General features: G+C 44.3%; 1 protein-coding gene across 1 annotated transcript in view; it reads left to right on the forward strand.

Moving 5' to 3' along the window:
- The window catches only part of LOC126295123 (large subunit GTPase 1 homolog), a 178126-nt gene that overhangs the window by 136980 nt on the left and 28274 nt on the right, over positions 1–12872 (forward strand). Inside the window, exon 10 of the mRNA XM_049987393.1 lies at positions 2042–2166. Coding sequence (XP_049843350.1) covers positions 2042–2166 — 125 coding nt within the window. The remainder of the gene's footprint in view (positions 1–2041; positions 2167–12872) is intronic.

Raw genomic sequence — 12872 nt, forward strand, 5'->3', positions numbered from 1 at the left:
ATTAAAGCATAGTAATGCCCTGTTCTAGGAATTCAGATTTATTTCATGTTTTGTAGGTAATATACTATGTGTAGCATTTTTTTGTTTGAGCACGGCATTATTCCTGTGCCCAATTCCATTAGATGAGACTGGCTAATTGTAAACTGCAAAATCCAATATGACACATCCAGTGCCTCACTGTCACCCTTGCGTAATACTAAATCTTTCTCCATCTCATTCTCAGCTTTAGCCGTTCGACTATTGAAAAAACTACCGGCTAACCTGTGTCTTACCGGCAACCGCCCTGCATTCGAGAGGGTGCTAAAACTTAATCTTTTATTATTGGCACAATTTCCATCTTGGTGTATCACAACTGTTTTGCCTCTGTCCGACAGTGAACCGTTCTCCCAGTCACATTTTAAACTGCACATACTTTTCCCACACTACCTATTTCTGTTTTCTTCTCTTCATCTCACCCACTAGCATTACCCTGTTATTTTTCACTACTCTACTAAACAGTCAGCTTCTTAAGCACATTTTAATTGAAACGTTTCTCTCGTAGATGTCATTACCCACATTTGAGAAGAAATTTGAGGAAATTAACACAATGTTCATAAATATCATATTTGTTAAATTCCAGATATTGCCTGTTACCTGCCTGTTTATTTATGTATTATTACCATTATGGATGGTGGAATCATGAAGGATATTAGGTTAATGTCAGAGAGGGCCTGAAGACCCTAATATTGACAGGTGAAATAAGTGGACAAGTAAATGAACTCCCACAGAACCACCCCAAAAATGCCCCACTTGTGACAGGATACTTTCCGGGACTGGATCAGACTGTGAATGTGGCTCTCCAGCAGGGATACGACTTCCTCAAATCCTGCCCTGAAATGAGATCCATCCTTCACGAAACCCCCCCCCCCCCCCCCCCCCCCACTCCACCAAGAGTGTCGTCCCGCCGTCCACCTAACCTTCGTAACCTCTTAGTTCGTCCCTATGAAATCCCTAAACCACCTTCACTACCCTCCAGCTTCTACCCTTGTAACCGCCCCCAGTGTAAAACCTGTCCCGTGCACCCTCCCACTACCACCATCTACTACAGTCCTGTAACCCGGGAGGTGTACACGATCAAAGGCAGAGCCACGTGTGAAGGCACCCACGTGATTTACCAACTGACCTGCCTACGCTGTGAAGCTTTCTATGTGGGAATGACCAGCAACAAACTGTCCATTCGCATGAATGGACACAGGCAGACAGTGTTTGTTGGTAATGAGGATCACCCTGTGGTTAAACATGCCTTGGTGCACGGCCAGCACATCTTGGCACAGTGTTACACCGTCCGGGTTATGTGGATACTTCCCATTGACATCAACCTATCAGTACTCCGGAGATGGGAACTTGCCCTTCAATATATCTCCTCCTCTCGTTATCCACCAGGCCTTAATCTCTGCTAATTTCAAGTTGCCGCCACTCATACCTCATCTGTCATTCAACATCATCTTTGCCTCTGCACATCCGCCTCGACTGACATCTCTGCCCAAACTCTTTGCCTTTAAATATGTCTGCTTGTGTCTGTATATGTATGGATGGATATGTGTGCGGGTGCGTGCGTGCGTGCGTGCGTGCGTGCGTGCGCGCGCGAGTATATACCTATCCTTTTTTCTCCCTAAGGTAAGTTTTTCCGCTCCCGGGATTGGAATGACTCCTTACCCTCCCCCTTAAAACCCACACCCTTTCATCTTTCCCTCTCGTTCCCTCTTTCCTGATGAAGCAACCTCGGGTTGCGAAAGCTTAAAATTTGTTTGTGTTTTTTATTGTGTCTATCAACATACCAGGACTTTCTCTTTTGGTAAGTTACAGCATCTTTGTTTTTTATATGTATTTTTCCCATGTGGAATGTTTCCCTCTATTACATTGAATACAACCTGGGTTTACTCAGTGCTCCATCTCACCTACCTTCACAGTAATGGAACTGTCAGCCTGGCTAGAAGCCTTTGTAACACTGCCTGTGTCTCTAGTTGCAGTCTACAAGCCCACATGTTTCCAATGTTTGCAGCCAAACCGGGTGACAGCAGAGGATCTGGACAAGCAGTTCTTCCGGCAGGTGTCTGTAGGCGTCCACAGCCGCGGTCCTGCCAAGCTGGGTGCTCAGCCAGCCGGGGGCGGGGCCGAAGGATCGGGGTAAGTGGTGTGTGTGTGTGTGTGTGTGTGTGTGTGTGTGTGTGTGTGTGTGTGTTTACATTTGGTACACATTGACTGGTCCGAGCACGGGGCTCACAACCCAAACCACACGCCACTGTTAAGCACTAATGGAGGACTGGGTCCCTTACTTCGATTGCACATAATTCGTTATGGTCAATCCAACACACTTATTTCAAATAACATAAATTAAGCTACATTTGAATGTGTCTGGCATTAAACAGGAATAAAAAAAATAAAAAAAAATACCTTTTCAATATCAGCTGATTTAGTGTGTGAAGCGTGAGTTAAGCCAATAACCAGGTAAACTAAAGAATTCTCTGTAATTCAAAAGAAAGAGAAAAACAAAATTGAATCAGTACACTCAATGACAAATATCCAAAAAACCTTAAAACAATACTCAAAAGAATACACTGAAGTGGGGAGCAGTCATTCACCCAACATAACACTTGAAAATGAGTTCAATAACACAGCTGCGTGCCCCAGAAAGCAGCAAGACATTAAATACACTTCATTTGATGATTAACAAATACTCATTAACATTACGCCACTCCTGTTTGAACTGCAGTGTCCCAAAGAAACAGGCGCTTATTCTGAAAGAACATTTTTTTTTATATGTTTAAATTACAGCATTAAGGAATTCCAAAAATCTAGGCAGAGGCTGAGCCAGAAACACAGAATGCCACAAAAACACAGTTTTGCCGTGAAATCTTACAGGACATCCAGAAGCAATAACAGACCAGGGGTCGGGACCTACAAATAACACAGGCTAAGAGTCAGGCTGGGAGCACATCCTACGAGAACTTGTTCACACTATGCCCACCACAAACTGTAGACATTCTGGCCGAACATCCGCTTGCGGTGTCTGCCAGAAGGACGAAGCAACAGATGGGCCCACGCCGTGCTTCTCACACAGGCACCTCAATTTGTACGGACATCTAGGTCAACACCAACTCCGGACTCCCCTCTCACTGCGAGGCTTGGCACAGTTTATACGAAATACCTTAATGGCAACCAGTTACCGCTGCGGGAGTTTCACGATTAGCAAACAGCCCCAGGGTAACAGACATCACACGTGTGCTTACGCCCGAGCCACAACTCTGCCAGTCTCACCGGCCGCTCCAAAGCCGACTGCCTCTCGCCGTACCGCGCGCCCCAGCCGAAAACGCAAAGATGCTCGTGCCCGGGGATGCACCAAAGATAACGAACCGATCGCTGATGATCGACCAGCGACCTGGCTCGATGACCTTTTTTGTATGTTTGGCATCTTACCAGAGATTTGTACAGTCATCTGCACACATTTTCTTGAACCAATGTAAAATGGTGTGCAAAACTTGAGCAGCAATGTTATTTGGCAGCAACACAACATGTGAAACTGGGACCACACATAGAAAGAACTGCTGCAGGATAGTACAGAAAGCAGCTGAAAGAAACAGACAATGTGGCAAACAGAAATGATGCTTTTATTTTATGTAAAGACAATAATTACACTGAAGTCTCCGCGATCTTTGCTTGTTGCTTGGATGTTACCAAAGACAGGATACGTTTCTTAATTGCATGTGTGGTCACAACAGATAGGAGAGCATGCTGTGCAACGTGCTCTGCCTTCCCACTATCACTGGGAAAAAAAAAAGTGGCACATTTTTTCCTTCATCAATTGCTGTGGCATGGACGATTTTTCGAGTACTCAGTGTCGGTTTCTCATCTACTCGACGGAGGATTTTCTCTTCAGAGCTGAGAATGCACAGCAGCCTAGTCCCCTCCCCTCACTGTGAACGCATCAGTTCCTCACCCGTTGTTGTAGTCAGTCGAAAATGTTATGTGATACCATAATTAGTACAGGGACTGATGACAGCTCCATGTCCACAGTTTGTGTGCATTCCGTGAAGTGACAGGTTTGAAAGTTATCAGATCTTAAACTTTATTCATGTTCAAATGGTACACTTCTGAATATAGGCTCTATATTAGATACATGAAAAAATAATCAGGCTGGCCGCTTACAGGGGTTTTTCTTTATGAATGGCTAACAATTTCTATTTGAGAGCTCCTGTATGGTACAGGAAGAGTTGTCAAAGAGAAATACTTTTAATCTACATTTGAAAACACTTCTGCTATCTGACCGTACAATGCAGGCTTCCACGGGAAAGTGTTTTCGCCCTTTGTGATTTTCGTTTTGCACGCCGAGACGTATTTCTCTGTGTGTCACTTTGTCTTCCGATGCTGGAGACTTCATAATGGCTGTGAAGACTTGGAAACTAATTTCAAACTTAAACAAGTGCATTAAGTCAAACTCTTCGTATGTATCTATGCACCTGTGGCTTTGTGATGTGGTGAGGCTGTGCTAAAAATCACAAAGTAATGCTGATGTGTGTTCCGAATCTTGCAGTGGAGAGGAGCTGATGCTGTTTCCTTTAATTAGCACTGAGTTCCAAAATTTGTCCAATTTCAGCTCTTCTCCTCTTTCTGTTAAAGTTAATTTTGTGCAGTTAACTGTCAATGAACATTAGATGTAAATGTAGCACAATATCAAATATAACAACAAAAATAATCAATTATTAATCATATAATATAGACGGATAGGTAAAAAATCTACTCACCGAGCAGTGGTAGGGGGACACAGGGAAAATGATTAAACTTCTACATGCTGTTGGAGCCAGTGGTTCCTTCTTCTGGCAGCTGAGTTGAAGAGGAAGAAAGGGGGGTGAACGAGAAGGCCTGGAGAGGTTTAGGAAAAGGGGTACAGTTCAGAAAAGTCACCCAGAGCGCTGGGTCGGGGAGGACTTACTTCAGGAGATGAGAAGGAAAGACTGATTGTGGATGACTTCACCAGATGAGAGTTGAAAACCTGAGAGCTTAAAGGTGGAAGACAGGGCAATATGCAAGACAGAGATCACAACTAAAACATCGTGAACAAGTTGCTAGGAGAGAAAACTAAGTGGTGGTGGTGAGAGGGGGGGGAGGGGGTGTAGGGGGGTGGGGGGAAGAGGGGGAGGGGGGGGGGAGAGTGAAAAATAGAGAAGCCAGAAAATGAAAGATGTAGAAAACTAAAATGGAGTGAAGAAAGGGGTAGTTACTGTGAATACACTACTGGCCATTAAAATTGCTACACCAAGAAGAAATGCAGATGATAAACGGGTATTCATTTGACAAATATATTATACTAGCACTGACATATGATTACATTTTCACGCAATTTGGGTGCATAGATCCTGAGAAATCAGTACCCAGAACAACCACCTCTGGCCGTCATAACAGCCTTGATACAGCTGGGCATTGAGTCAAACAGAGCTTGGGTGGCGTGTACAGGTACAGCTGCCCATGCAGCTTCAACACGATACCACAGTTCATCAAGAGTAGCGACTGTCATATTGTGATGAGCCAGTTGCTCGGCCACTATTGAGGAGATGTTTTCAATTGGTGACAGATCTGGAGAATGTGCTGGCCAGGGCAGCAGTCGAACGTTTTCTGTACCCAGAAAGACCCGTACACGACCTGCAATATGCGGTCGTGCATTATCCTGCTGAAATGTAGGGTTTCACAGGGATCGAATGGAGGGTAGAGCAACGGGTCATAACACATGTGAAATGTAACGTCCACTGTTCAAAGTGCTGTCAATGCAAACAAGAGGTGACAGAGATGTGTAACTAATGGCACCCCATACCATCATGCCGGGTGATACGCCAGTATGGTGATGACGAATACACGATTCCAATGTGCGTTCACCACGATGTCGCCAAACACAGATGCGGCCCTCATGATACTGTAAACAGAAACTGGATTCATCCGAAGAAATGTTTTGCCATTTTTGCACCCAGGTTCGTCGTCGAGTACACCATTGCAGGTGCTCCTGTCTGTGATGCAGCGTCTAGAGTAACCACAGCCACGGTCTCAGAGCTGATAGTCTGTGCTGCTGCAAAAGTCATCGAACTGTTTGTGCAGACGGTTGTTGTCTTGCAAACGTCCCCATCTGTCGACTGAGGGATCGAGACGTGGCTGCACGATCCGTTACAGCCGTGCGGATAAAATGCCTGTCATCTCGACTGCTAGTGATACGAGGCCGTTGGGATCCAGCACGGTGTTTCGTATTACCCTCCTGAACCCACCATTTCCATATTCTGCTAACAGTCATCGGAATTCGACCGACGCGAGTAGCAATGTCGCGATACGATAAACTGCAATCGCGATTGCTACAATCCGACCTTTATGAAAGTTGGAAACGTAATGGTACGCATTGCTCCTCCTTACATGAGGCATCACAATGTTTCACAAGGCAGTGCCGGTCAACTGCTGTTTGTGTATGAGAAATCGGTTGGAAACTTTCCTCGTGTCAGTATGTTGTAGGTGTAGCCAACGGCGCCAACCTTGTGTGAATGCTCTGAATAGCTAATCATTTGTATATCACAGCATCTTCTTCCTGTCGGTTAAATTTCACGTCTGTAGCAAGTCATCTTCGTGGTGTAGCAATTTTAATGGCCAGTAGTGTAAATACTGAGCTGGAAGGAATTAACATAAATTAAACCAGGGGGGTGGCAAGAACAGAGGACATGTTGTAGTGCTAGTTCCCACCTGCGGAGTTCTAAGAAACTGGTGTCTGGGGGAAGAAGCCAGATGGTGCGTGTGGTTAAACGGGCACCAATGTCATGACTGTCATGGTATGCAACATGCTTTGCAACAGGATGTAGTGTATTGCCTGTACACACCCTCTATGCCCATTCATCCTGTCTGATAACTGAGCGGTAGTCGTGACGATGTAAAAGGCAAACAGTGTGTTCATAACTGGTGTTAAATGACTAGTCGTTTCACAGGTGGCTCTCCCTTTGATAGTATACGTTTTGCCAGTGACAGGGCTGGAGTAGGTGGTGGTAGGAGGGTGCACAAGACAAGTCTTGCAACAGGGACAGCAATAGGGGTAGGAGCCGTAGGGTAGGAAGACCACACACCGTGCTTGTCACCATTGTTGCCATCTCCCTCTAGAGCCACGTCTCCCACGTACGAGCCTGCACGCTGCTGAACGTTTCCCGAGTCGACGCCCACCTGATTCTGAGCCTATGGCATCCTTCTTGCTCACATTAATCTACTTTATACTTGGCAACAATAACTTCACCTTTGAGGGACAGATGTACAAACACAACAGGGGCATAGCTGGCATGGCTCCTGCCTATGCCATCCTTTTCATGGGTCACTTGGAGGGGGCTTTCCTGGGATCCATAAGTCTTCAACCCTGGTTTGGTTTAGATACACTGATGACATCTTTGCTGTATGGACTTGTGGTGAGGCTGACCTGTCAAAATTCCAGGACTTTCTAAATACCTCCCAATTAAATTTCACACGGTCCTATTCAGAATCGCATGCTACTTTCCTCGATCTCATACTCACCAAAGGCCAGCTACATGCTTCTATACACATCAAACCTACTAACAAACAACAGTACTTATATTTTCACAGTTGCCGTCCTCTCCTTGTCAGACGTTCCCTCCCGTACAGCCTCGGCATTCGAGGCAAACGTATTTGTTCGGAGGCACACTCTTTGCAGCACTACACCACTACACTCACTTTAGCCTTCACTGGAAATAATTATACCAGCGGCCTAGTTCAGAAGCAGATCCCCCACACTGTCACATCCAATTCCAGTTCTGCTGATCCCTCCAAAAATGTACTTCAGAGCACACTGCTTCTCACCCAGTATTATCCTGCTCTTGAATGTCCATGACTTCCTAAAGTCGTGCCCCAAAATGAGATACATACTGTCTGAGATTTTGCTACCACACCTAGAATAATGTTTTGTTGTCCTCCCAATCTTTGCAATACCCGTGTCAGTTGCTATGTTCATCCTGCACCCATATCCCTACCCTATCGCTTCTACTCCTGTGACAATCTCCGCTGCAAGACTTGCTCTATGCGCCCTCCTACCACCATCTATTCCAGCCCTGTAACTGGCAAAACATATACTATCAAATGGAGAGCCATCTGTGAAACAACACGTCATATACCAGCTGTTACATAAACACTGTGTGGTCTCTTACATCGGGATTACTACCACGAAATTATCAAATAGGATGAATGGGCACAGGCAGAGGGTGTGTACAGGCAGTACACTACATCCTGCTGCAGAGCATGCTGTACAACTTGACAGTCACGACCTCAGTGTCTGTTTCACCTCTCACACCATCTGGATTCTTTCACCAGACACGATTCTCAGAACTCCACAGGTGGGAACTTACACTACAACGTGTCTTCGGTTCTCACCAGTGACCCGGCCTTAGTTTACATTAATTCCTTGTGTCTCGGCATTTATTTACAGTAACTACTCTTTTCTTCACTCCATTTTAGTTTTCTACATCTTTCATTTTTTGACTTGCATTTTTTTGCCTTAAGCCCCCACCCCCTCCTTGCCCCCTCCCGTTACATACAATGCATGTAGTTTTTCACTCTTATTAACTCATGCACGATGTTTTAATAGTAATTTCTGTCCTACGTATTACTCTGTCTTCCTGATTTAAGCGTCAGGTTTTCAAATCTCATCTAGTGCAGACCCCCAACATCAGTCTTTATTTCTCATCTGGTCCGGTGAGTCCCCCTTACCTGAGGTTCCGAGTGACTTTTCTGAACTGTACCCATTTCCCTAAACCTCTGCAGTCCTTTTCCTTCACCCCTCTTCCTTCCCCTTCAACTCTTCTGCCAGAAGGAGGAGCCACTGGCTCTGAAAGCTTGTAAAAGATAAATCCTTTTGTGCGCGTGTTTGTCAAGTTCAAAAGGTGAGTTATGGGCCTTCCATAAACGACTTCACGTGTGGAGTATTCGGTTGCCTCATGGACACTACTGTCATACGCAGAAGTGACGAATTCTACATGTGTGTCCCAATCTAAGCGTATTTTTCGTACATAATACGATAACATTCGTGCAGTAGTTTTGCGCACTCTCTCCAGGCATCTGTTGGTTTCAGGGTGAAAAGCTGTAGTTCACCATCTTTTGATCTGTAACAGTTTGTAAACTTGTGCAAATGGTGCCAAAATGAAATTTGAGTGTATGTTGGTAAGTATTGAGCTGGGACTTCCGAATGGCAATAGTAAGTGATTGACGAAGGTGCAAGTGGTAACGAAGTTAAGTACCTTGAAAGGTGGAAATTGATTGCAGATGTCCAAGGCTGCAATTTGAAATGGTTTCGATGCTCCTCGCAATCTTTTTAGAGAAACTTTAATCCTTGGTGGAAGCACTCTTTGTGCACAGGGCAGACAATTTTTGTCTATACTTCTGAACGTCATTTGGTCGACCTCTGTACCAGTAATTTGAGGCTATTCTTGCATTTGTGGCTCATTGCCCATTATGGCAGGCCTGCAAACTGTCATAACACTGTGCTCTTATTTGTTATTGCATTTCTTTAGGTATTACTACTCTGAGTGATGCATACTGGTGGCATTCTACTTCTCTCTCTTCTGGTTCTTTCAATTCTTCTATGGAAGCAGCATCTGTTTGCACAACCCTTAGTTTTTCTGCTAAGCATATCAACAACCTGTGTAGACAGCCGGGTTTATGCGGAACTGTAAATCGTACTGGGATAATTTTAATTCCCACCTAGTCAAACTGCCAGTGTCCTTTAAACTTAGGACCCACACTAGTGCAGTGCGGTCTGCAACCACAGTGAATTTCCATCGTGCCAAACATGAGAGCTAACAACTCTTTCTCAGTAGTGCTGTATTTAATTTCTGCACAATTCATTAGCCTGGAGGCATAACCTATTGGTGTTCCCTCACCATCAATGTTCTGGCTCAAAATGGCCCCAACAACATACTCTATTGCATATGTCGAAAGGATGAATCATTTTTAAAAGTAACAGAGGTGAGCTAGTCAGTATGTTTCTAGTTTTTATCATCACTACATCACGTCTGTGTCCAGTCCAACATTGTACCTTTCTTTAACAGATTTATCAGTGATTTTGCTATTGTAGCATAATCTTGTGCAGATCAATGATAATAATTGGCTAAGCGAAGTGAAGATTGTAACTCTTCAGCATTTTTTGGAGCTGCAAAATAATCTGTTGCTCAGTTAGCCTAGGATCTGGCTTAACTCCTGAGCTAGTGACACGTGCCAGATACTGAACCTGTGACAGTGCAAAATAACATTTTTCTAACTTTAAACTTAAATTTGCATTTTGGAGTTGAGATAATACATTTCTTAATCACCCAGCACGGTCTTAAATTGTTCTTGCAAAAATTACAATGTTTTCGAGATATGTGAGACACGTGGTAGGTTTTCAATCTCGTAATAACAAGCCAGCAAATCTTTGAAAATTTGCAGGCGTATTTCTTAGGCCAAAATAAAGGCACATGCAAAAGTTCACACAGACCACATGGAACCACAAAAGCAGTTTTCTGTCTGTCTGTCTTACGGTGCAATCATAATCTGATCTGATGACATCCAGAATGCATGTCCAAGGCGGTAAAGTATCTGCAGTTTCCTAATCTGTCTAAAGTCTTGTCAATAGGTGGCAGGGGATAGGTGGCAGGTGTGGTAACCTTGTTTACCATCCCCATATAGACAAATAGATAAGGTTTCCCCCCAGTGATTGACTCCCCCCCCCCCCCCCCCCCAACAATGACAGGTCTTGCAGATGTTTGAATTACCCCCACAGCCAGCTGCTCTTCAATAGTATCTTCAACAACAGACTGTAGGTTGTATGGTATTAGATATCCTAGCTGCATGATTGGTCTTGCATCTCTCAAGTCAATTTTATGCTTTATGTTCTACATTAGCTGGCAAATACTGCATTTCCTCATATGACAACAGATATTCCTCTAAAGCTAGGTATAAAATGTTTTCCTCTGACTCCAGCAAATGTGCCAACTATGTCTTTGACTGATCCATTAATGAAATTGCTATCATGCAAACCTTGATTATTGATAACTTCTTCTTTTTTCTTGTAACCTATTTGGGCTATGCCACTTTGGTTTCTACAGCCTCCTCACCATTGGCCAAAATTGCACCATGTGGTATTTCTATATTCCATGGACCAAAAGTGTCAACACACACAAGTATTTCAAACCTGTTCCCCTTAATCTTGGGTTTGTTGAAACATGTTTCAATATGTACTTGCAACCTGTCAAGATAGTCTTTCTGGGCGAGTGGATCAACCAGGAAGTCTGATCTAATCTCGGATGTCCCTGGATTTGATATCGATCCAAAGAACTTTTCCCGATCCTCCACCGATTTTTCTACAGCTGTTGCAGTGTTCAGCACCCATATATGTGGCTTAGTTGGTGCTTTCGAGGTGCCCTCCCCCTTCACAAGTTTCTCATCATTGTGCATTGTGACTGCTCAAACAGTGTACAGAATCACTGAATAGAACAGTGCACATTTTATAATCTATCGCAGCCTGGTAGCATGTTAGAAAATCGTTCCTTAAGATAACATCAAAGACCTGTCTGCTTTTCCTTACTATATCTGTATCAAAGACATACTCTTCCCCTTCAGTGTGCAAGTCTATTGTACATGTGCCTACAGGGATGATTATCTTGTCTTCAAGTCCTCTTATGCTGTAGCGTGGTGGTTTTAGCACGCGCTTGTCATTATTACAAACAAAAAGAACACTATGTGAGCTCTGGTACCCACAAGAATTTTGACAGGCTTCCGTCTGAGCTTACCCTCTAAAACTAAATTTGCCATCTGTGGGCTCTCCCCTTTTTATAGGGTTCATATATTTTATTGGGGGCGAGGTTTGTTGGCAGAACCTGCCGCATGCTTGTTTCCCTGTGAATTAGTACTTTAAAAAAAACTGCTGGCACGTTCCTCGTGCGGGAATTTGGCCACTTATTTTGTGCCAACAATTCTGTTTGAGTCCAGTGGTATAGCATTTCCTTCAACAGGAAGCCCTACAGTGCTCAGCTGTACGGTTGGACTTCCCACATCTTTGGCAGTTTCTGTCACTAATAAACACATGTTGCGCTTCACTGGTGGGTGTGGGGGTGGATACAGTTCTCCCAGCTTCCTCACTTTTTTCTAAAAGATCTGACTGCTTCATGCTATCTTTACCTCACTCCATATATGTGGATTGTTTCCACATGTGAATACATCGATTGGTCTTGATTCATCTTCATCATTGAACACTTTGTTGTGTGTATTGTCTCTTCCTAGGGTGTATGTGCGACAAGATACTGCCCTAATTCTGCCTACAGATGCTTCAAAGTCTTCTGCACTTTTCTGTCCAAGGATGGACAACCCGTCATTGTAATAGCTAACCCCGTGCTTGTCAGAGCAGCACTCTGCTAACTACTTTGCCAAGAATTCAAAAGTACATGCCTCCCACAATATGTCTACTGACTCGAGATAAGTTTGCGCATCACCCGGAAACTTCAGCTTGGTGACATTTAAGTGCACGCACATCCCATTCTCCTGACATTTTGCAAAAGTGTTGTTACATTTTCACCTGACTTTCCAGGAAGCAAAGGTACAAAAGTTACGGCTGGAAGCGTACTGGCTATACCTGGTACTAGTTTTCTGGGTTCAACATCGGGGTTCTCGAAACGCACGGAGTTGCCAAATTTTTGGATAGCTCCGGCTTCACGTTTACGAGTTACTGTGTTAAGCCATTTCTGTAGCTCTATTCTTTCTCGTGGCTGCAGTTGCAGCACTGGGAACCAATTCTACCCTCTTTCCCAGTCAGTGAGGACGTGAATCGGGCACGATTACTGAAC

The sequence above is a fragment of the Schistocerca gregaria genome, chromosome 11 (genome assembly GCF_023897955.1).
Source record: "Schistocerca gregaria isolate iqSchGreg1 chromosome 11, iqSchGreg1.2, whole genome shotgun sequence".
NCBI classification, from domain to species: Eukaryota; Metazoa; Arthropoda; class Insecta; order Orthoptera; family Acrididae; genus Schistocerca; species Schistocerca gregaria.